Source organism: Lactuca serriola, chromosome 9 (genome assembly GCF_051521515.1).
Source record: "Lactuca serriola cultivar US96UC23 chromosome 9, Lser_US96UC23_V15, whole genome shotgun sequence".
Taxonomy (NCBI): Eukaryota; Viridiplantae; Streptophyta; class Magnoliopsida; order Asterales; family Asteraceae; genus Lactuca; species Lactuca serriola.
Window position 1 is genome coordinate 215,635,845 of NC_136416.1, and position 26,501 is coordinate 215,662,345.

Below are 26,501 nucleotides of genomic sequence, written 5' to 3' on the forward strand. Positions count from 1 at the left end.
TAAACCCGTAGGCACACCTCTAGCCTCCCATGAGATATTCACGTCCACTGGTACCTCATATTCTAATCCAACAGAGTACCGCTCGTTAGTGGGTGTGCTTCAGTACTTGACCATTACTCGGCCTGATATCTCATATGCAGTTAATCAAATAAGTCAGTTTCTTCAAAACCCTACGACAGATCATTTTCAAGGTGTCAAGAGAATTCTTCGTTATATCAAGGGCACCGTTTCTTTTGGGCTTACTTTCAAAAAGCCTAATGACACATCTATTTTGGGTTATTCGGATGCTGATTGGGCTAGATGTATAGAAACCCGAAGATCCACATATGATTACTCCATTTTTCTTGGGGGTAATCTAGTTTTGCAGAGTGCTAAAAAGCAGCCTATGGTTGCTCGTTCAAACTGTGAGTCGGAATACCGGGCAATGGCAAACACCGCTGTTGAAATCGTTTGGGTCACTCACTTGTTGTGTGAACTTCATGCTTTACCTCCAGATCGCCCAACTCTATTATGTGACAAACGTAGTGCTCTATTCCTAAGCCAAAATTCGGTGTCTCATAAACAGGCAAAATATATTGATCTTGATTATCATTTTATTCGCGAGCTCATTTCATCTGGCAGATTGTGTACTAAATTTGTTCCTACCAAGCTTCAGGTGGCTGACATCTTCACAAAAATTCTTCCACGTCCACAATTTGAATTCTTTCGAGCTATGCTTTGTCTTGGACCACCACCGTCTTGCTTGCGGGGGGATATTAGGAATAAATCAACATAATCAATTATATTAAATAGTTGATTTATTTTATCTTGTAAATTATTCTGTGTATATCTTCCTGTAATAACTTTATTTTGTTAATATATATTCAAATCCTCCCATATTGGTGAGGTATCCCTTTCAATTATCACAACATGTTGGGGATCACAGGTCCAAAAAAGTCCTCTTCCTACACCTCCACTTCTCAAAACTACTCGGTTGCACCAAAAATAGGAACCCGGAACGGGATGGATTTGATGGGAAAAACACAACCACAACGGTAAATAACAATGCGGAATAATACTTCGTTTGACTAAACTATTCCCGTCTTGAATGAACCTTTTAGGATGCAAACAAACAGGGTATTTTCACTTGCTCACAACAGTAAATCCCCTCATCTAATAAATAAGTACTAAATTGCCACGTGGCAATCATTAAGAACCCTCCCATCTAATTTTCCCGCTCAAATAACCAATGTGAATTTCCAACTTTACCCTTGATATTGAAGTATCCTTCTGGCATCTTAACTTCCTTTTTTCCTGCTCATTCCACTTTGGTTTCCTATTCTCTTTCTATTCAAATTCAAAACTCAAATACAAAAAAATACGAAAATTATTCTTCAATCACCCCTTATCACGCCTCTTCCTCCTCTAATTTCTCATTCGGTTTTGGAAACCAAATCTCCATTATATACGCCAAGCCATAGCTATCTATATTAATGTTGTCATCCTCTTTTGAAATTTTCATTTTTTTCTCCAATGACCACAAACTTCGATCACTACAGTCTTCTTTTGTTTTTTATTTTTGTAGATTTTTCTACTGGTTATGAACTTCAGGAGTAGGTATGTATTTTCTCTCCATCTATATTAATTTTGATTTTGGAACTCAATTGTTATACTACTTTTGAGGTTTTTAATTGATATGTCTATGCAGTTGGGTTAATTTCTCTCTACATCTCCAGAAATCAACGACCAAATCGTATCCAAAATTGAATCTACAGGTAAGGCTCAATTCCTACTTTTAATGGATTACTAATACACCTCTGCCACCTCCATCTACAAACACTTAGCACTTCAATTTCTCTCCAATCAAGCTTCTTCATCTTCCTCACAAAGCCAATGTAGTCCTCGAACCCAATTAGGTCGAGGTCAGTATATTGTTTGTGGTTATGAATCACTTTTGAATTTTTGATTAGTCCTCTGATGGGTTCGATCTAAGCTTTTAAGGGGAAAATGATTTTCTTATAAACTTCAATTGGGTTATAAGCATCGGTAATTGGTTTGAATTCTACAAGGGGCATGTCGAACCTAACATGATTGTTTCTCTATTGTGTTTCAAAATTTTGTGGTCTTTTTAAAATTGATATCAACTTACGTTTTATTTTCTGAACACCATAATTATCCTAATTGTAATTTATACAAGAAGACTATGTTAAGAATGCAATACAAGATGCATGGTTTGAAGCAAAGTAAAAATTATGAGTAAATCGATCTACTAACTGCCATGTTGGTAACTTTTTTCTTGAATGGACGGTCGAGGTAAATGAATATTTTTTGGTATATCAGTATCATCTTTTTAGCTTAATATTTCCTTGCTAAAATTTTTATTTTGACAAATTGCATCCAGAGAATATAAGTAGTTTAAATATATGGGAAAATGAAATGAACATAATGATTTTTCTAAATGATGCTCTGGTCATGGAAGTCTAATCTCTAGGTCCGGGTTATAACATAATTTGATATTTGAATGGGCTCTGCAAGAAAATGGTTATCACACACCAGATCATTTTTTTGGTATACTAGTACCAATTTTTATAGCTCAATATTTCGGAGTTGTCAGTACTTTTTATGCTGTTTTAAATGCTTTACATTTTAAAATTATAAAATTAATAATGGTTTTTGTTTCTTCTATTTAGTAGAGAACTTGAAAACATCTCCTCCTCTTTAATTATATTCTGGACCATTTTGCCCTTGGTGCGGCTTTGGTGTTTTTCTCCAATTTTGGTATTGATATGGTTTTAACTAAAGACTCAGAGTTACTCTACATATTTGTTAAGCAAAAAATTCCACCCTTGGCGAGAGAAGACTGTTTGATCCAATACTTGACCATATTGCCCCTGGTGTTGCTTTGTGGCTTTAGTGAAATTAATTAGGTGTTTCCCATGTTTACAAACCAAGACTTCACAAGAACCTTACATACTTTCTATGCAAAGATATCAAGGTTTATTGATTTTCCTGGTGATGCTTGGATTCAACACTTTAGTTCTTATCTCCTGTTTGTTGATCAGTGAGCAAACACTGTCTTTTTTTTGTGCTTTGTGCTTTGGTTTGTTGATATTAATTGTTACTTTTTTCCCTTTTATGTTTATCTGTATCAATTCTTTGTATTGTTCCATCCACCAGCTGGTCAATTAATTTTATTTTAAATGTATTGCCTTTAAAAAAAATGTAGTAGTGGCTTTCAATTCCTTTATGCCCTTGAAAAGAGCAAGGCATATGAACTTCATATATTTTGTGGTAATGGAGTCTTATAATCAAATATGAAATTCGTGTATTATGTTTAATTTTCCTGATTATTGTATGCACAAAACATGGAGACTTATGTTAGAGGTTCTATTCCTAAATAAATATGCCTCCACATCTTCAAATGTATTGGCACATGGCTACCCCACTAACTTGACTTCTTACATCATCACAATAGGAGAGTTTAGTTACCATAATTTGTCTTTCATATTTTAAAAGTATTATTTTCAATATTGTACTTATATTTTTGTGTTTTGTCCTTCAAATTTTATTTTATATATATATATATTTGAAAAGAAGATGATATCATAATTAGAATGTTAACTATTGGTGCTTTCAATGTGTTTATGTGTGTGTTTGTGTTTGAATATGTTATTATCAATGTTATTTTAATTTATCAATCGTGTAGTTTCAATATTGTACTTATATTTTTGTGTTTTGTCTTTCAAATTTTAAATTATATCACATTTTTTTAAATAAAATTATCTAAAATATTAATTTTAGATAATGACGGTAGCATTACCAATAACACATCTAATGTTGTATTTAAAGAAGTATTTGGAAATTTATGATTTATAACAATTATTTAGAATATGCTATTACTAATTTTTAGTACTTTGAGGCCAGTTACATACTTATTTATGTAAAAGTATTACTTTAATAATTGTTTAATTTCATAAGTCGATATTAATTTTTTTAATAAACCCGTGTAATACACGGGTCTTACACCTAGCAATCAATCAATACGAGACACCAGAATTTTAGCGTGGAAAACCCCTCAAAACAAGAGTAAAAACCACAGGACTACTAAAGCCGCTTCAAATCCACTATCACCAATATTTGAGCAATACAAAGTCTTCTCTAAATGTACTAGAGTCATACAATAAGCATCAAACACTTGGAACAAATAACTTCAAGTGTTTGGAATCAAATAAGCAAAGACAAAGAAGAATATCACCAAAAAGGGGCTGCTGTCCAGCAGCTAACAAATGCAGTGATTCCCGAGCCTCTAGAATGGATCTGGAGAATTCAACCGTTGGATATGAAGGAATTAATGTCAGGAAGCCACTATCCGAAAATCAAAGAAAATGGACCGTAGGATCTTCGGGAATTTACCGATCACTGCAGGTGTATCTTCAAAAACGGGAAAAAAATAAAAGAAAAAAGAAAAAGAAACCCTCTCTTTTGCTCTTACTCTGTCTATTTGGTGGCTGAGAATTTGTGCATCATATCAAAACATTAGGGAAACAAAATATATATATATATATATATATATATATATATATATATATATATATATATATATATATGGGTTAAAGTTAAGTTGGGCTATCTACTCATGGGCTAAAAACTCCCATAAAAAACCCAACAAGATCATCTAGAAATCCGAATCTTCAATTCCTTTTCCAGTCCACGAATCGAAGTTTATGGGCCCTACAGAGACTTTGGAAGCTATTGAAGTTTGTGGACACAACGCGGGGACCACCAAGATATCCCAGGGTATTGGGTTGTCATAGGGGCTAGACTTGTGGACAAGGAAAATATTTCTCTTCGGGTCAAGTACTTTTTGCCTCAAATCAATGTTAGCTGTTGAAGAAGTGGCAGATAATCATTAGGTGATGTTTTAGGTCATTTTGATCTCGTGTTTGGAGATGCCATGGCAATATAATGTTTTCATGAGTACCAAGCTAAAAAATTTCATCACTAGTGAAATGAAATGATGTTGAAGTAAGTTTTAAAAGTTCTTGGATCGTAAAGAACTCTACTAAAAGATTTTTGGGGTGTCCTGATTTAACTTCTAGATACACATATACACTTCTTCAAATCCAAAATTTTCAGATAGGTTGCAAATTTATGCTTCTATTTGATAGGAGTTGAAGAAGTACTGCAAAATTTTCAAGTGCTTTGATGAAGAATTAACAATTCAAATGTACATATATATGTCTTGAAATGCACTTGCAGCAAAAGGACAAGAACAAGTCACAGTTGGGTTGCAGGAGCACAAGTTTTGAAAAACCCTTCAAAACTAAAAGTACACCAAAAAATTAATTTTAAAACATCACTTGTAGTGCATAGTGTACTCTATATTAACAAAGGGAGGGGGTAGGCATTGGCCCACCCATATAAAATTAAGGTTATATATATATATATATATATATATATATATATATATATTTGTTAAACGAAAGGAATTAGGGTTGTGATATAGCCTATTCCATTCAAAACTTGACATTAGTTGAAGGTAATACATTATTGTCTATATCGATTACACACCATTTTAGATTATTTTAATGATGTAAGACAACATCATGTACAACTTAAATAAAAAATTTATTTAAGAATGCATATATAATTACATTTTGTTATCGTTTGAAGAATTTTTCCACTCGTTCATATTTTGTATATTATTTGGCATATCCTAAAACAAAATCTATAGCCACTAACAAAGGTATACAAGTCATATCATACAAGCCATAGTTATTACAAAATTCCTAATTCTTTGTATTCCTTGGCTTTTAATAATTGCCAACCCCACGGTTTATCAACCATATGTGTCTATTGTTAACATACTAATTGACTAGCATCAAACAAGCCTCAATTAGCTAAATTCCTATCTTGTACATCTTCTTGATGTTTTCATAGTTCATTTATAATGTTCTTAAGTTCAATTGCCAGCCACACAGTAGCTTGGAATTGACTTGATATTCGTAGTCCTATCCACATTCACTATGGTCAGTTTTGAAAATTCTTTTATGATGAACCTAGTCGGTTTGAAAAACTCTTGACAAGAAAATTGTTCAGCTTAGGATGATGGACTCTAGTTGAAATGTGAAAAACCCTTTAATTTACTAAACAACCTTATCAATTTCAAATAACATGAAATTTTCCTTTAATGGAATGATCATTAAAACATTTGCATGAATATATTAAGTATCACCATATTTTGTTGTCAACTTGTCATCGTATGTATATTAGTTAATCCTCCTTCACTTTTATGCTCAATTTCAGCAGTCATAAATTTAATTTTCAGAAGCAGTTTGAACTTAATGAGGTATTTTGGAATCATGTTTTATGATGCACATATTTTCCAAGATAGCTGTAGGAATAAATTGATGTAATCTTTTCAAACTGATTTGGTATTATCAAAGTAATTCAACAAAAGGCAAACCCAATTTCATGACTTCATATCCATAGATAAGAAAACCTGTTACAGTTAACTCATTCCAAATTCCAACTATAAATAAGGAAACCTAATTATATAGATTTAAACTCAATGTGTTACTACATGTTTTGAAATTCTAGTAGCTAGAATCATGTTCATATGCCTGACAAATGACAACAGCTACATTATATTTATAGGATCGAATCATTCTTATCAGATATACCTCTTCACCATTATTGATTTGGAACCCTTTGCAAAGAATAGAGTAGAGTTCCTTCTTTGTTTTCCATTGCACACTCTCTTTTCACCACCTGAGTATGTTTTTGTTACAAATTGTATAGCTGTAAATAGATTTGATAGATAGATTTGTAACAGAATAGGAAGAAGATGAAAGAAATGATGCTGATGTATTGATATATAGAATCAAAATGAAGAATGTTCCACAATCATAAGATTGCCCAGGGATAAACGTAAGCCCTCTCTCACTGAATAAATAATCAGGAGCCAATTACAATGCAAAGGAAATACTTGACATCTCTCACAGAAATATTCCCTCTATTTATTAGCTTCTCTCCCTGAACAGACTTCTAGCCACCTTCCTTTTCTACCCCTTTGTTGATTTCCTTTTCTACCCTTTTGTCCCTCTTGGAAAAAACCTGTAATAACCTGGGCTTTTCCTTCCGAATCATTGTAGCATCACATTTGTATCAGTCTTCATACTCAATTGGCAACTTTTGTTCCCAATATGTGTCTGGCTCTGGCATATCCACCTCCTCATCCTCTAACACTTGATGATCCACCTGTAATTAAGCTTACACATAAACAAAATGATCTAAATGGATAAACCAGAAGTTGTTGGTTGGCTTACTCTCTCGATGGGCTGGAATTTGATTCCTGCAATGCCCTCGGCAATCAAAACTAATATCAAAATCAGCATATGTCTTGATGCTAGTAAACTGATACATTTCAGTCATGAATCAAAAGTAATATCAAAATCAGCACTTGTCTTTCAGTTCGATTTTAAGATGTTGAGTCACTCCAGAAAGGCCTCATTTATTTGTTGATCAGATCGTAACTATGAAATTTAAATCGAAATGATGGAAGCAATTGCAATTGCAAGTGCAGGCCATGAAATTGTGTGGGTAAGGTGAGATATAATGATCGCACATAATTGCATAGTATGTAAGTCAACGTGTTGAATAGTCAACACTTTTTTGCTCTCTTGATGTTGAGTTGTGGACAATAACAATAACAAGTTGCAGTGACAACGATGACAAGTTTTGGTAGAGGCAGAGATGAGAATGGGGCCAACGGTGGTCGCCGGTGTGAGAGAGTAATGTTATCAAATCCCCTGAATCTGAATCACTCCGTAGATCTCACATCCAGCTCTACCATCTAGGGTGTGTATCTTGAATGGAATCATCAAAACAAGGTTTAGGAAGTGTTACAGAAGAATTGATCGTCGCCAGCACCCGTTGTGGTTGAGATGCAATAGTAAATTAACTTGGTATTCATTTTGAGAAATTGAAGTTATTAATGGCGCTTAAGCTTCCAGCTGCTGAAGCTGCAAATGTTGCGATTCAGTCAATTGGATGTGGTTATGATATCTCGTTAGATCTGAGGCTTAATTATCGCATGCGTCGTTATCATTCAGATATTGGTTCTAATCCATATAGAAATTGCCGTTTGATAGAAATTGAGGAAGATGAAGGTAGAGATATTGTGCTTCCTGGTGGGCTTCTACTTCTCAATGTTCCCGAATCCATCAAATGTCATGAAAGCGAGCATACACGACTTCATTCTGATGTTCTTTCTTTTCCGCAGGTATGGATTATGGAAAGTTTTACTGTTTTTGTGCTTTGACAAATCTTCTTTTCAGTATCTACAATCCGTATGTAACGTGTATAAAAAGAAAACAACATTAATTGCTATGCAACAGTTTGAGCATGAAAAATGTAATTGGTTGGTAAGTTTCTGGTTTTTTTTTTTTTTATTTTTTTATTTTTTTATTTTTTTATTTTTTATTTTTATGCAAGATGTCGGAGCAATTCAATCAGGAGTTATCATTAGCTGGGAAAATTCCTTCAGGCCTCTTCAATTATGTGTTTGATTTTTCTGGAAATTGGAAGAAAGATGCATCAAGTACTAAAACCCTAGCTTTTGATGGTGTTTTCATCTCTTTGTACACGGTTGCATTAGAAGAATCACACATGGTTCTTTGTGATCACGTCAAGAAAGCTGTTCCATCTTCATGGGAGCCTGCTTTGTTAGCAAGGTGAGGTGGAGACCTTTTCAATTTTCATACCCTTAAATCTTTCAATGCTAGAGATTGTTCCCTTTCTTGCATCAAGATTTTGAGAAGCTAATATCAAGAAATAACAATGTACTTGCATTGATTTGATTATTATCGCATCTTCCTTTTATTTCTTTCTATTGTAACGTTGTATTTTAAACGATCCACCCAATTATATAGCAATGCCATTCAACTACAAATGAAATTTTCACTGCTATAATTAGGTAAGAAAATAAGTTATGGTACAATGTAATTCCTATGTGTTCTTTATTTATTTACCTTCATATCTTATATTGTTTGTGTGTGTCAATCAGATACCTAAACAATAATTGGGTATTAGAAAAAAAAGAATTACAATGCCTTAATAATGGGAAGTCAATTTCTGAATGGTCAATTGGTAGACTTTTACTTCATCTTGTGCAAAATGTTAAACGCGCACACACACACACACCTCACTGAAACACATCATACCATTATATTGTGATTTGTGCAAGTCTAAGACCATTAACATAAAGTTACAACAATCCCCTATGAAGAGCCTTTAAATTTGTATTTGTGTTGTAAGTCTATTATAAATTCTGATAAAAGTATTTATTTATCTTCCTTGTTCTGTTTATTCTTCTAGGTTTATCGAAAAATTTGGCACTCATGTAATTGTGGGTGTAAAAATGGGTGGAAAAGATGTGATATATATGAAACAACAGCATACATCATCCCTTGAGCCTGCTGATGTACAGAAAAAGTTAAAGGAAATGGCAGACAAGAGATTTTTGGACTCTAAACAGATTTCACAAAATGACAAGGTACTTTTGTTATTTGTAGTTTATTATTTACACGGTTTATTATTTTCTTTATTTATCTATTTATTATTTTTTTCTACAGTATGACATCACACATCTAAGATCTGCAGACTTAGACACCTCTAGCTCTTATTCTTACAAGGAGGTATTCTCTTGAAGAAATATTGTTCTATGATATAATTGAATTTCTATCATGTGTCTTAAGGTTAAATGCAAAAAAATTCTGAAAAAATCAAAGTTCTTAAATTTTAATTCTCTACAAAATGAGCACAATTATGAAAATTTATAAAAAATTATTATTTTTTTATTTTTTAATATTCATAAAAAAACCCAGAACTGTTTTTCCAAAAAAAAAAAAAAAAAAAAAAAAAAAAAAAAAAAAAAATTAAGAAATACTTCTACTCACTATACTAGTGACTTTGTAAAAAGAATTTTTAAAAAATAAGGTATGTTAAACATAATATGATCCAAACAGAGATGATTCAAAATATTTATGATTCAAAAATATTATAATTAACATATTTATGATCATTAAATTGTTATGATCTAAAAATATGTTGATTCAAATATTTTATTATCCTTAATTATTATATATTTTATGATTCAAAATTAAATGATTCAAAAAATATAATGATCCAAATATTGTATTAAACTAAAACTTTATTTAATTATATATATTATGATCCAAAATCATATGATTCATAAATGATATGATCCAAATTACGATTATTCAAAATGATATGATACAAAATTTTATGATTCAAAAGAACATCTTTTTTTACAAAAAACATTTAAAAAAACTTTAAAAAGTTCTTTTTAAAAAAACAATAAAAACAAAAAATAAAAAAAAAAACTTAAAAATCGAATATACTATTACCTAAAAAAGTTTTTTTTAATTAAAAAAAATAAAAAATAAAAGAAAAATGAAAAAGAAAAAGAAAAGAAAAACACATTTAAATGACGTTCCATGAACGTTCGTCGCACATGATTATTCTCTCTAGTCCGTATTATGTTCCATGGACGTTCGTCGCGTTTGAACGTGTCACGACCAAGTAAATGAGTTTGACGTTTGTACAATTAACGAAATGATTGGTGGAGAATAGTATTTGCGGTTCCTATCGGATCTGAACCTTTTATATATATATATATATATATATATATATATATATATATATATATATATATATATATATATATAAGACTAGATAATATTAGTACATGGACTAGATTGTAACTATATGTATTATATATATCCCTTGTATATGTTACGCATGATAATAATAAATATACAAATTTACCAAATCTTATTTGGTATCAGAGCTAGGCATTCTCGGCCTCTCTAGGGTTAAAACCATTACCGACAATTCCAAAAAAAACACACAACCACACAGGTCGATCTTCACAATTCATTGATCATGGCGACTATCATAGCCTTCTCCACAACCAAGAAAACCTCACACAACTCCCATAAGTTTCCATTTACTTTTTCTCCTACCGATTATGGTTTTTGGAAGACAATGATCCAACCGTTTCTCGTTACCAACAATCTCTTTGGATATGTCGATGCTACTATATCGTGTCCAGCTTCAACTTTACCGGCAGCAGAAAAAGCCACCACCACTGATCCCCAACCAAACCCGTCTTATGTTGCTTGGATAGCCAATGATGTACACATACATATGCTTCTTTTTTCTACTATCTCTGAAGCTTCCTATCTCCATGCACAAGGTACAAAATCCAAGGATGTATGGCTTTCCTTACAACGAGCCTATGCTCCTCAATCATCCTCTCGAGATCTCAGAACACAGCTTCTTAAACTCGAGATGAAGCCTGATGAAACAGTCTCCAACTATCTCTTACATGCTCAAGAGTATACTGATGCACTTTCCAACATTAGTGAACCGGTTAAAGAAAAAGATATTGTCATGCTTGTGATTTGAAGTCTTCGTGAAGAATACAATGGACTAAAGTCCAACCTTCTTGCTTGACAAACCCCCACCTCCTTCCAAGACCTTAATGACCTCCTTGTTGATCATGACTTCATGATTAGGAAAACCACCCCCAATGTGGCCCATGTTCAGGCATTTGCTACCACCACCGCCAACCGGTCCACCTCCACCGCAACTACCTTACCAACTGATCAATTGCAAGCTCTTCAATAGCTTCTCAATCAACTTGGTTTACAACTAAACTTATCCCCTTCCTTAAGCCCTCAGGCGTTCTACACTGCCCGCCCTCTAGCTTCTCAGGGTCGCAGACCCAACAGCAGACGAGGCCGGGGCAGCCTCTCACACTCATAAGGGGGTACCCGGTCTCAATTCCCTTGGGCTTCTACACAAAATATAGTTTTTAGCATATATAATCGGTATGGGCACATTCTTTCCCAATTTCCTACCCGAGATCCTAATACCATGCGTACTCGCTCACAGTCCACTACCAACTTTGCAAAAAATCGATCTCATACTACTACATGGCTCCCTGCTCAAGCAACCATGTGTAACGCCCCAAAATTCAAGAATAAAAATTTCTTTTAATAAAACTTTACTTTAAGCAAATTCATCATTTCAAAAACATAAACAGAGTATTAGTTTCCAAAATACATGTTCGTTATTAGAGTAAACATTTCCAGGCTGTCTAAACTATTGTGTGTGCCATGCGATCACCCCGAGCTCTTCCCTCCGCTACCGGAAGTACCTGAAACCAAAACTGAAAACCGTAAGCACGAACCTTAGTGAGTTCCCCACCCTACCACATACCATGCATAACCACGTACTGCACATACTGGGCCACGCCCGTTATCCTGGGCCTCGCCCACTCCCTCGGGCCTCGCCCGCTACAACGGCCCCGCCGCTCCAGGCCTCACCTGGCTTCGAGCCCCGCTCGGATACATATCTGTTTCACTTAGGCCTCGCCTGTCACAGGGCCTCGCCCACTAACATATAATAGCACGTAAACATATCACATCACATCACATAATCTAAACACATACTAACGGATCTTGTCCTAAGGCCTCGCCTATCTCTGGGCCCCGCCCTTGTCCTGCTACTGACGAGTCATGGAACCCCGTCCATACTCCTGTTGATAGTGAGGTACGGGCCCAGCCCACCCTCACTCCTTCCCTAACTTGGGCCTCGCCCCTGCTCTGCTGCTATTGAGACGTGGAACACCATCCACACTCTGCTATTGGTGAGATACGGGACCTCGCCCACACTCACCTCCCTACCAGGCACATACAAGCATCACACAGACAACAAGTATAAACTATCACATAAACCATTCCTTAGGCACCCGCCCTCTATCATTGGACCTCGTCCCGAATATCATACTAGCATACTGTGCCTAGGGCTAACCCCCGGGTCTTCTACTCATAACTACATGGGCCGGCATTGTGGCCGTAGACCCATTCATACAAAGGGAAACTCACCTACACTGACTGATCTGGCTGATGAACCCACTAGCTGCTGCACGGCAACTCTCTGAACTTCAGCTCCACTCGCTCCCCGAACTACCAATATCAATACAACACTGAGTCTAACTAACCCCCGACAGACAACCAAGTCAACTCTGGTCAAAGTCAAAGTCCTGGTCAAAGTCAACCTCCCAGGTCAACCCTACTCGCCGAGTCACCCTATTGACTCGCCGAGTTCATATGTTCAGAGCCCTTCTATTCGCGACTCGACTCGTCGAGTCAGTCCATGACTCGTCGAGTCTACCGATTACCGAGTCCTGACCTATCCAACTCACCGAGTCTCCATTCGACTCACTGATTCGAGTCTCAACTCGAAGGGTTTGGGGTTTCGCGACCTGACTCGCTGAGTCTAAGAACAGACTCGCCGAGTCCAGGACAACCTTCAATAGACTCGCCGAGTTGTTCATCCAACTCGCTGAGTTCCTACCCAACTTCATCTGACTCGACGAGCTGTTCATCCCACTCGTCGAGTTCCTCCAAATCTTCATGCTACTCGCCGAGTCCACTCAAAGGACTTGCCGAGTCCATTCAGATCTCCATACATGCAGAGGACTTTTGAGTCATGCATGGACTCCAAACTGTAGATCTACCCTTCCCAAGCCCATTCCTCACGTAAAGTTGCAAACTTTACGTGTAGAGAAGGAGATCTAGGCAAAATACACCATAAACTAGGGTTTAAGGCAAGGAGGCTCCATAATCAACTCAAGGGCTGAAACTTTATGCTTCCCAAGACCAAAATCGGCTTAGATCTGAAGTAGCAACTCCAGATCCGGCTTCTAACTCAAATGGGCAACTAATCATGGCTAAAAAGCCCCAAAACTCACAACCAAAATAGATCTAAGGGAAGGAAATTACTTAATACCTTCAATACCTCAGAAAGGCTCCACAAACTCCAGATCTGAAGCCAATCCTTGAAGCTTCACTGATTCCCCTCTTTCTTCTTCCTTCAAATCACCCAAAAATGGCTTGGAAGCTTGAATGCACAACAATGGAGGCTTAGGGTTCGCTTTCTGAATGAGGGAGGCTCTAAGGAACCCTAATGGAGAGAATAAGGAGCTTAAATAGCGCCCAAAGTCCCGGATTTAGGGTTTTCCTCGCACAGACCAGACTCGCCAAGTCCACTTGGCCGACTCGCCGAGTTGGTCACTTACACCTCGATCCGGATCCCGCTCGGACTCGCCGAGTCGCCCCTAAAAATTAGGGTTTTCTTTCCTTTCTTGGCCTTCAAAACTTTGGGTGTTACACCATGTATCTCACGATCTCTCCTCACTAGACAGTAACACACTTTACTTTCGTGAGGATGCTTTTCATGTTGGCAATGATATGGTTTTACCTATTCTTCATATTTGTTCTACTCATTTTTATTCACCCTCAAAAACGTTTTCATTATCTAATATTCTTCATGTTCCCAAAATAAAAACGAATCTTCTTTCTGTTCAAAAGTTTTGTGTAGACAATAATGTTTTCTTTGAATTTCACTCGTCTTTTTTTGTTGTCACGATCAATATTACCAAAATTACCCTCTTCATGGGTCCAAATGACAATGGGCTCTACTCCATCCGTCTTCCTTCCTTCCAGCATCTTCCCAAAGTTGCATACACTACTTTTAGAGCTTCTTCTGATATTTGGCATCAACGGATGGGGCACCCTCATTAACAACTTTTGAATTTATGTGTTCTAAAATTTGTTTTCCTGTTTCTAGCAAATCTTCAGGTTCTTTTTGTAATTTGTGTCATATTGGGAAATCTTCAAAACTTCATTTATCTACTTCAAGTTTTAATAGTAAACATCTTTTAGATCTTGTTGTTTGCGATGTCTGGGATCTGGCCTCAGTTACCTCATCTGATGGTCATACATATTTCTTGCTTTGCGTGGATGATTTTTCTCATTTTATGTGGATCTTTCTTGTTAAACTCAAGTCTGATGTTTTTGATGTATTTAAACAATTTCTTGTTGTGACTGAACGACAATTCTCTACAAAAATCAAGGTTGTTTAAACTGACTGGGGTGGTGAATTTTGTAAGCTTCACAATTTCTTCAATCCCTTAGCATTGTTCATTGCCTCTCTTGCCCTCATACAAGTGAACAAAATGGCTTAGTTGAGAGGCGACATTGCCATGTAGTCGAAACCGGCTTGACCTTACTTGCTCAATCGAGGGTTCCAAATACTTATTGCCACTTTTCATTTGACATGACAATCTATCTAATAAATAGGATGCGCTCTTGTGTCACTTCCCATGTCTCACCATTTGAGACTATCTTTAAGCGTAATCCGGATTTCTCCTTTCTTAAAGTGTTTGGGTGCCGATGCTTCTCTCATCTATGACCCTACAATTAACACAAAATGGATTTTTGGTCCATTGCTTGTATTTTTCTTGGTTACAGCTCATCTCATCATGGGTACCAGTGCCTTGATCCTACTACATGCAAGTTATACATATGTCGACATGTACGGTTTCATGAAACTTCATTCCATTTTTTAGCATGTAAACCTGTACCGCCTGAAACACCTCCACATGATCCTTATGTGTCCACTTATCCATTCACTACTATACCTGACCATGACCCTCCAACCCCAACCTTACCCCAGGCTGAGCCTTTTCGCACCTATGAACGTCGACGGCGATGTGTTCCTGTTCACACCAGTGCATCAACAGTAAAAAATGAGGCCACATCCGCCTCCCCCACGGCCCAAATAGTGCCTCCTACCATCCAAACAAACCCTACCGAGGCCCAACCAGATCCTAACGCAACCCATCTGATGTTCGGTCTCGCCCAACAAATTTGCGTCCAAACCCAAAATAGGTGCAATACTTTACACCTTCGACCTTCCATGCATCCACTACTTTCGAACAGGAGCCCACAACCTTCTTTGATGCAGTTAAACATCCTCGGTGGCAACAAGCAATGGCTAGTAAGTATGTCTCTCTTATTCGCAATGGGACTTGGACGCTTGTTCCTCCTAAGCCTAACTCTAACATTGTTGATTGCAAGTGGGTTTATAAAATTAAACGCGATCAGATTGGCTCAATTACACGCTACAAAGCTCGCCTTGTTGCTAAAGGTTTTCATCAACATCCTGGGATTGACTATCATGATATGTTTAACCCGGTTGTCAAATTTACCACTGTTCGGGTTGTTCGTTCTCTTGCGGTCTCAAACAAATGGCCACTCAGACAACTGGATGTTAAAAATGTCTTCCGTCATGGTGATCTCCACGAGACAGTTACTTGTGCCAACCTCTAGGTTTTGTTGATTCACACAATCCCATTCATGTTTGTTTACTTCATAAGTCGTTATATGGGCTGAAACAAGCCCCATGTGCCTGGTTCCGTCGTCTGTCTCGTGCTCTACATACCCTTGGCTTTAAAGGATCTTACACAGATTCCTCTCTTTTCATACTCTCAACTAAGCGTACATAGGTTTATATGTTTGTTTATTTTGATGATATTATAATTACTGGTAATAATCTGGGGGCTATTGATTGCATTATTCAGAGTCTTAGTTAGACTTTTGCCCTTCAAGACATGGGAGCTCTCTCATATTTCCTTGGTGTTTCGGCTAACTATTTTGGCACTGATCTTTTTCTATCTCAGCATATATATTATACATCTTACAACATACAGGTCTTACTGATGCCAAACCTGCTAGCACTCCTCTCCCTATGGGCAGCTCTCTCACTCTTGGTGACTACTCTTGGTGACTGTGCTCTTTTTGCTTTGATATCGTCAAATAGTTGGTGCACTACAATATGTTACTTTATCCCGCCCGGATATTACTATGTAGTCAAAAAAGTTTGTCAGTTCATGCATTCCCAACTGTTAACCACTCATCGGCGATTAAAAGAATTCTATGATATCTTAAAGGCACTAGCACTTTCGGTTTGTGTCTCACGCCTTCACACGACACTACCATTGATGCTTATGGTGATGGTCACTCTCCTTTGCTAACTGCCTACTCCGATGCTGACTAGGTTGGGTGCCCGGATGACCGTCGATCCACCAGGGGATATGGTATCTATCTTGGTATGAATCTTGTTTCATGGTCAGCAAGTAAACAGAAGACTGTCTCTCGCTCATCCACCGAGGCTGAATACAAAGCTCTCGCCAATACTATTACTAATATTACGTGACTTGAAGCTTTACTATGAGAACTATGCATTCTAGTTATGACGTCACCAGTTCTATGGTGTGACAATCTTGGTGCCACCTACTTGTCTGCTAATCCTGACTTTCATGCTCGTACAAACATGTTGATGCTGATTTCCATTTTGTTAGAGAGAAGGTTGCAACGAAGCATCTCTCAGTTCAGTTTATATCTACAAACGATCAGATTGCTGCCATATTTACCAAACCATTATCTTCACAATGATTTGAGGGGTTACACTCCAAGCTTAATGTTTGTACCCGACATTAGCTTACGCGGGGGGGGGGGGGGGGGGGGGGGGGGTATTAGACAAGATAATATTAGTACAGGGACTAGATTGTAACTATATGTATTATATATATCCCTTGTATATGTTAGGCATGATACTAAGAAATATACATATTTACCAAATTATATATATATATATATATATATATATATATATATATATATATATATATATATATATATATATTAAGTATGATTAACTGATTAAGTTTTGGATCACTATAGTGTCATACACATACAAAGCAGTTTAAAAGTTATAATTTGGTAAAATTTTCAAAGTATAATTTCCTACCAAGAAAAAGATTATATCGTTGCTTTCTCTTGCATTTAGCTCTTTGTCTTATATTTATACCATTGTTTGTTTCAATTATTTGCAGCATCTTTTAAGCATTTGCAGAAGGAGAGGTGGGAGTGATGACAGGAACCTAAAACATAACGAGTGGTTACAAACCGTACAATCAGAACCAGATGTAATCACAATGTCCTTTGTTCCAATAAGCTTGTTGCTAAAGGGTGTTATGGGAAGTGGATTCTTAAGTCATGCCATAAATCTTTATTTACGCTGTGAGCAAATGACCGTTTTACCCTTCTACCTATATTTCGTCGATTCAGTTCAAAATTATAAGTTTAAGGTTCTTTACAGATAAACCTCCATTTGAAGACCTTCCTCAGTTTCTGGACTTCCAGCTACCGACACAGTGGGCCCCTGTATTCGGTTTGTTGTCTCGTGGTCCACAACATGAGCAGCGAAGTGTGACATCTTTACAGTTCAGCTTTTTTGGGACCAAGCTCTACGTGAACACCTATCCTGTAAATTCCTAATCTTGGAACTAAATTCCTGTTTCGATGACCGAAAATTACTTTCTGATCTTTTTTTTTTTTTTTTTTTTTTTCTACATAGGTCGATGTAGGTAAGAGGCCTGTAACAGGCCTCCGACTTTCCCTCAATTGTGAAAGAAACAATCAGTTAGAGATCCATCTCCAGCACCTCTCCGCCGTCCCAAAATTCGTCCAACTAGAAGACTCCGTAACCGAAATCCTCAATTTCGATTCCCACGATCATAAAGACTACGAAAAGGTCCAAGCGAAAAATTTCGACCATGTTTGCACAGCCACTGTCGAGTCTGAAGACGAATTCGCAATCGTAACCGGGGCCCAGTTACATGTCGGGGATCACGGGTCTAAAAAAGTCCTCTTCCTACGCCTCCACTTCTCAAAACTACATGGTTGCATCGCAAATAGGAATCCGGAATGGGAAGTGTCTCCGGTTCAGAAACTGGATTCTTCAATTTCTTTCATGGAGGTGGTCTACGCACGACAATTTCAAGTCCCGCATGCCCCACTTCACGAACCGAAATTTGTGGGCCCGACGGAGACAATGCAGAAACTATTGAAGTTTGTGGACACAACGGAGATGAAGCGGGGCCCGCAAGATAGCCCAGGGTATTGGGTTGTCATAGGGGCTAGACTTGTTGTGGATAAGGGAAAGATTTCTCTTCGAGTCAAGTACGCTTTGCCTCAGATGTTAACCCGATGAAGAAGTGGCAATTAATCGATCATTAGGTGATATACTTTTAGATCGTTTTAAACGCCATCCATATCAACTAAACGCGTTTTTTATAATTTCTATGGAAAACTGAAAATAAAAACTTAACTTTATTTATTAGACACGTTTTTTTTCTTAGAAAAAGTGTAACCTAATAGAAATTTAACAATTAAACTTGCAACTATATGCATGCATTTTGAGATTCAAGATAAAGAAAGATGTAAGGAAGTTTGAGACAAGCCTTATCCAAGGTATGAAATGAGCCAACAATGTGAAATCGGCTAAACACCAACATTTTTTTAATGTTTTTTAATAGGCATATATACACTCAAGTTCCAATATTTTCATTGATTTGACAAGTTCTAAACATTATCTTTTTTGACAGTAAAGTCTCAACTGCCGATAGTTTTGACATGTTTACCTTTTTTTTTTCGGGTTGGCCGGTAATTAGGACTTTACTGCAAAAAAAAAAAAAAAAAAAAAAAAAAAAAAAAAAAAAAAAAATTGACTTTTATGTCAAATCGTGAATTAGGACTTTATTGTAAGAAAAATAAAGTTTAAGACTTTCTTGTCAAATCGTTGAACATATTAGGATTTTAATGTGTATACTAGGACACTAAAAAAAAAAAAAAATGAGATACTCAAGAAAGAAAGAAAGAACCATGAATGTGTTGGTTTTTTGTAGTCCTAAAAATGAAGAACAAAGAAACCAAAAAAAATGAAACTGCCCTTCTTACCCCTCTCCACATTCACACCCTGGTAAAGATGATGATGGTAAGTAAAACAGTGGTATTGCGACGAAAATCACAACAAAACGTTATTGGGCTACCAAAATACACTGAAATCTCAATATTTTGAACGATTTAGCAAGATAGTCTTAAACTTTATTTTTTTAGAGTAAAGTCTTAATTTACGATTTGACAAGAAAGTCTTAAACTTTTTTTTTACAGTAAAATCCTAATTACCGACTAACCAGAAAAAATGGTAAATGTGTCAAAAATTGCTGGCACTTAGGATTTTACTGTCAAAAAATAAAGTTTAGAACTTTTTGTCAAATCAATAAAAATATTGGGATTTTAGTATATATATCCAATTTTAATATAAAACAATCAAAAACATATATATGTATACATGAAAGTCAAGAAAACGAACATCATTGATATAATATATAATGTCGAAGTTAAAATCAACTGGCGCCCATGGCCTAATGGATAAGGCGTCTGACTTCTAATCAGGCGATTGTGGGTTCGAGTCCCACTGGGCGTGCATTAACTTTTATTACTATTTTAACCTTTCATTTTCTACATTGTTTTTATTTTTCAGATTTACATTTTTTTTTTCCGATTTTTGTACTTGTTTACATATAATTAATCATGACTTTGTAAAACGACTAATTATTTATTTACGCAATCATGATAATACTGTTGGGTTAATGTTATAGTTTCGATGGATTATTTCTTTTTTATTAACAAAACATCATCGTATTTTAAAAATTATTATAATAGCATGTTATAGTTAGAAAATTCTCATTATTCTTTTTTAGTTTACGGAGAAGATCGAAATTTCATTTTTTGAACACTTGATTAGCCGATAAAAAAAAAATCAAATTAGCCTCATTGTCTGGTTTCACATATTTTAACTGTGACTATTCCGTTAAAAATGTGTAAGGACCTTTATATTAATTTGGTTAAAATATTAGGATTTTTTCTAAAGATAACTCAATATAATTATATGATTTTTATCCAAAAACAACCCACTAGTTTGTATGTACCACATTAGTTCATTTTCTAAAGATAACTCAGTATAACTTTAGGGTAGGAAGATATAGTTCATAGATTTTGAGTTTAAACAAAATCCCCAACAATGGCAAAGACGAAGAAACTCGTCTTCATGGTTGAAAGTTTTGTTGCTTTGGCTACTCGATGACCCACCATTTTTTCCGACATTACGCGGGCGTTTTTGACTTTTTGTGGTGATGAAGTACCGGTAAAAAGGTTATATAAAATCATAATGTCCATTGCATTTGTTTTTAGTTTTTAATTTTTGTTTTCTCGATACAAGAAAGCAACCAGATAAAGGACCCAAACTTGTTTATTAAATTGATATCAAATATTAAGTTTGATAGTGATGATTTTGGAATTGCTCCAATTTATAGGAACCCACTCGCCTCAGAAGTCTTCTTACCTCGGATCTAGCCCACTTCGGACTCTCCTTCTGACTTCGGAACACCCTCCATTTCGGAGCTCCACTTCAGATTTTTGGCATTTTGCACCTTTTCTCAGTTTCAGAGTTTTTGACTTCAGAATTTCCATCAGGTTCGAATTTTTCTCATCTCAGACCTTCTAACCTCGGATTTTATGCCCATCTCGGAACTTTACTGTTTCATACTCTTCTGACTTCGGACTCTTCATACATTGAAGCCTTCTGACTTCAGACTCTTCTGACTTCGGAGCCTTCTGACTACGGACTCTTCTGACTTCGGACTCTTTTGACTTCGGAGCCTTCTGACTTCGGACTCTTCTGACTTCGGAGCCTTCTGACTCGGACGCTTCTGACATCGGAGCCTTCTGACTTTGGATGCTTTTGACTTCAGACCACCTTCCAACTTCGAACTTCATTTTGGATTTTGGCAGTGTTGGACTTTTCTAGTCTCGGAGTTTCAACAAATCTCGACACTTTTTAACCTCGGGACTTCTGCATCTCGGAGTTTTTTGCCACTTTGGATGCCTCCCACCATCATTAGAGATATTTATAGTATATTCAATCATCAAGACTAGGTAAATCTCGGAAGTTCAAACTCGCAACAACACTTCCCGGTTCTCGCATCCAACCCTCGAAAACAACTCGTTAACAACATATCGAGGTGAGCGTTACGGCCACTCTTTTATTTATTCGTTTTTGGGGGAAAATACATGGACTATATAGTATTTTATGATACAAATACATAAGCCTTATATGATATGCATGCTACAATTTTAAAGTATTTTCAAAGTTTCATAGACTTCTATACCTGAATACTGATGGCGTGCCTAGGGCAGCACAGCAGAACCACGTCTAGCCCAAGAGTCGGGCACGCCAACTAGGCTCAGCCCAGTAGGCTTAGCGCCCGTTGGCGTCCCTGGGAGCGAAGTGTGCAAGCGAAAGGCTCGCGCCCGCCAAGAGGTGCTCCTTGCCCCAAGACAAAAGATATGGTCAGGAGACAAACAAAAGGATCAGAGCATTACCGTCGGAGCCAATGAGAGCGCTCTAGCGGTTGAAGGCACACAACCCTCCAATCAGCGTCTCTGATCCTGTCTCCCCAAAAAGCGATCCTGTCTGGTACGGCCCAGGCAGGAGCGCTAGGTATAAAAGGATGTGCTCTCAGACCTACGAGGTAAGTTCTCTAAGCTTTCGAGAGAGAATACACACAAACCCTAAAATACCCTCTAACTTGACTGTTGGAGCGTTCTTCCGGGAGCTCCTCCCAGAAAGCGGCTGACGGCCTCTGTTCTTTGTGATCTTGCAGTGATAGCTAGACGTTCGAGAGAAGTTTGCGGATAGAGAAAGAGCAAGGTCGCATCATTTGGCGCCATCCGTTTGTGAGACAAAGAACACAAGCGAAAAGCACAAAAGCGAACGACAATGGCGTCCAACAGCAGTGAGGGACGACCGACCAGTCCCATACGTCCCATGACGGCGTTGGACGAAACACCACCGTCTACAATGGTCAACAGGGCCATTTTAGGCGAAGGAAGTTCTACAGCAATCGCCGGAAACGTTCCACAACCGCCGTTTTCTCAGCAAGGAACGACTCTGGTGGGGCCACTTCTGTCTACACACCTTCAGATGCTACCATTCTTTGCACCGCCGCTGGAGCAGGCACAACCGGTCCACTCAACAACACTTCCGTCGAGTCACGTTTTCAACATCTCACCGTCATTTGCAACGCCATCGTCATTCCAGATGATGGGTGGACAGAGTTCAACGACCTCGTTACCGCCGCCAGCGCAAACCATGATAAACCACTCACCACCCATCTACCTGATGGCCGGCGCATGGACTGGACCGACTATCCCTGCCAACGGCAGCCTTCAGCAGCCGGTAATGATCAACCCTGTAGCCACCTTGCACCCTTTCTCCACCCGTTATCCCCTCTAGCTGCCATTCCAGCCATACCCCTTTTATGGACCAAGTCCTGGCTACCTCACACCGCCATCGCATGGCATGAACCCTCAATACCAACAGGGAGTGTCGACTGTCTCAGACCAAGACGGTTTTTCCCGTAGTGTGACGTCTCCGTTTGTTAAAGAGCTATTGGATTATGAAATACCGAACACAACAAAGCTCCCGACGCTCAAAACATACAATGGAACCACCGACCCAGATAGCCACATCGATACGTATGAATGGACGATGACGTCGTTGAAACTTAACGAGAAGTTCTGGTGCACGTACTTCCCGACGACCCTTGATGGCAACGCCGGCACGTGGTTCAAGACGTTGCAACCAGGCAGCATTTCAAACTTTTCTCAGCTTAAGTACCTCTTCCTTAACAACTTCTTGCAGTTACGTAAGTACAAGAGAGATTCTCATTCAATCATAGGTTATAAATAGAAAGAGGGGGAAACTGTACGAGAATATTTCACAAGGTTCATAAATGCTACGTTGGATGTACCGGGACACGATGAAGGGCTCATAGCTGGCGCCTTTACATGGGGGCTCTTGCCAGGCCCTTTGTCGCAAAAACTCATGGGAAAGAAGCCCTTAACGCGGGCTGAATTGAAGGAAAGGGTAAAGCAGTATCTGCGGCAGGAAGAAGGCAAGTCAGCCAAGCAGGCCTACTTGAATGCCATGGCGACCATACATCACAACCCGAGTCACATGGATTTTCGGGGGGGAAATAGGCACTATGGCCAGGCAAGAAGACCACCGACGCGTTTTCGACCGTTTATCAAGGACAACAGACGTGGTCGTCGCCCAAAAGTGTACACGGTGTCCGAGAAACAGCAGTCGGCCAAGTTTCCCAAGAACCGATACTGTGAATATCACAAGAGTAAGACACACGATACGGCCAACTGTTCGGTATTAAAGAAGGAGATGGAAGAGAAGCAACTTAAAGGAGATCTAGTGGAAGTAGCGCGAAGCCTGCGCGCCAAGTTTGATGCTGAAAACGCCAAGGGCACACCTCGTGAGGGGATCCAGCCCAAGGAGATATTCATGATACGAAGTAAGAGAAACAGGGAAGAACAACGGAGGGAGCGGGAGACCGCCAAGCTTTCAGCACGCACACTCACGTTCTCCGTACAAGACCCCCAACCAGAAGGATGGAGGGGCGACAACCCACTGGTGATACAAGCCTCCATCAGGGATGTAACTATACATAGGGTCTATGTCGACACCGGGAGTTCGGCGGACATCATCTATGAGCATTGCTTCCGGCTCCTCCCAGACCGCTGGAAGGATAACTTACGGCCCATGACCGGGAGGCTAGTAGGATTCACCGGTCATAGCCTTTGACCGTTGGGCATAATCCTCCCCCCTGACCATTACTAGCCACGACAAACAGCGAAAGAAAACCGCCTTGATAGACTTTGTGGTCATTCGACATTCGGCGGAACACAATATCATTCTGGGAAGAACAACCCTCTTGAAGTTAGGGGCAATACCATCAACTATGCATGGGATCATGAAGTTCGACACCCCAATGGGTGCGGCTACGGTGCTGGCCACCCCACCTAAAGAATTGCAATGCTATACAGTCATGAAGCCGACAGAGATAAGCAAAGAAACTAAGAGGCCCAAACACAATCCCGTGAAAGGGAAGAAAGTAATCAATGAAAGATACCCCGACCAGCCAGTCAGCATTGGATGCGATCTCCCAAGTCACACAAGAAGAGCGCTGGTTGACTTGCTCAAACAATACAAACATGTATTCTCATGGACTCCTACAGACATGGTAGGGGTAGAAAGGAAGGTCATCGAGCATAAACTTGTAATTAAACCAGGCGCAAAAAAGGTTAATCAGAAAAAGAGAGTCCAAGGAGGAGATCGTAATAGGGCAATTAATGCAAAAGTGGCCAAGCTGGCAGAAGCCAGGATAGTGCGGGAGGCAATATTCCCGACATGGATCGCGAACCCAGTTATGGTCCGCAGGCAAGACGGGTCGTGGCGTATGTGAATAGACTTTTCCGACTTAAATAAGGCATGCCCTAAAGATTGTTACCCTCTCCCGGAGATTGATCAGAAAGTGGGATCGTTACAAGGATTTAAGCTAAAGTGTTTTTTGGATGCATACAAAGGGTATCATCATATTTTGATGAGCAAAGAAGATGAGGAGAAAACAGCCTTCTACACGGATGATGGCACTTTCTGCTACACCAAGATGCCTTTCGGCTTAAAGAATGCAGGGGCCACATATCAGCGCCTGTTCGACTCGATATTTGCTAAACAAATCGGGAGAAACATCGAGGTATATGTGGACGACATGGTGATTAAGAGCCCGCATGAAGACAAGATGTTGCAAGATATTGAGGAGAATTTTCGAACCCTAGAGGCGGTAAAGATGAAACTGAACCCAGCCAAATGTACGTTTGGGGTGGAAGAGGGACAGTTCCTGGGATACTATGTCACCAGGCAAGGTATCCAGCCCAGCCCGACCGAAGTCGATGAATTCATCGAGACACGAACCCCGAACTCCCTCAGGGATGCACAAGGTCTGAATGGGAAACTTACAACTCTAAGCAGGTTCATTTCGAAATCCGCTGACAAGGCCATGCCGTTATTCCACACATTGAAGGGATGCATTGAGAAGAGCAATTTCCAATGGACGAATGAAGCAGAAAAAGCGCTCCAAATAATCAAGGAAGCGCTACATGAATTACCCATGCTGGCCAACCCTGTCCCTAGAGAGACGTTACAAGTGTACCTCTCGACATCAGACGAAGTGATATCTTCAGTATTGACCGTAAAAAGGGAAGGGGAACAGAAACCGGTATACTTTTGTAACGACCGAAAAATACAACCAATTTTAAATTTTTCAAAAACATCTCGATTCCATTAATTCTTTCCGCAAAGGTTTTCATTACAAAACATTTAACGTGTTCCCAGAATCACAGTACTACAAAATCATGAGGAGCGGTACAATCACGCCTTCGCCTTGCCACGATCGCTTGAAGAACCTGAAAAACATGAAACCACAACTGTAAGCCTGAAAGCTTAGTGAGATACCCCCAAAATACCAACCACAAATACCATACACGCATAACATGCCATAACATATCCGATCACAGAGCAGCCATGAACTTCGGGTCTACTGTGTGACTGGTCCGTCGCACTGGCCTACAGTCCACCTGGTCCACCCTCTGAGTCTATCCACATACATCGAGTCTACAGTGTGATTGGTCCGCCCGCTCCCGGGCCTTCGATCCACCTGGTCCACTCTCTGAGTCTACAGTATGACTGGTCCGCCCGCACCAGGCCTTCAATCTATCTGGTCCACTCTCCGAGCCTTCGGCACGTCTGGTCCGCCCTTCCGGGCCTAC

The 26,501-nt window shown here is 38.5% G+C and overlaps 1 protein-coding gene, 1 long non-coding RNA gene and 1 other non-coding gene across 3 annotated transcripts; 2 read left to right on the forward strand and 1 right to left on the reverse strand.

The window, feature by feature from the left end:
* Positions 1–6,827: 6,827 nt before the first annotated feature.
* LOC145073477 (uncharacterized) lies at positions 6,828–7,580 on the reverse strand. Its single transcript, XR_013691383.1, has 2 exons — positions 7,308–7,580; positions 6,828–7,239 (listed from the first exon to the last, which is right to left on the reverse strand). It is a non-coding gene; the product is annotated as an uncharacterized LOC145073477 (long non-coding RNA).
* Positions 7,581–7,708: 128 nt separating this feature from the next.
* LOC145073474 (MACPF domain-containing protein At4g24290-like) lies at positions 7,709–19,101 on the forward strand. The gene is made up of 7 exons (XM_079020023.1): positions 7,709–8,263; positions 8,476–8,714; positions 9,358–9,535; positions 9,615–9,677; positions 17,813–17,999; positions 18,079–18,245; positions 18,337–19,101. The coding sequence occupies exons 1-7, from the start codon at positions 7,976–7,978 to the stop codon at positions 18,970–18,972; spliced, it is 1,758 nt and encodes a 585-aa protein (XP_078876149.1). The 5' UTR covers positions 7,709–7,975; the 3' UTR covers positions 18,973–19,101.
* Positions 19,102–20,174: 1,073 nt separating this feature from the next.
* TRNAR-UCU (transfer RNA arginine (anticodon UCU)) lies at positions 20,175–20,247 on the forward strand. Its single transcript has one exon. It is a non-coding gene; the product is annotated as a tRNA-Arg (tRNA).
* The last annotated feature ends 6,254 nt before the right edge of the window (positions 20,248–26,501 follow it).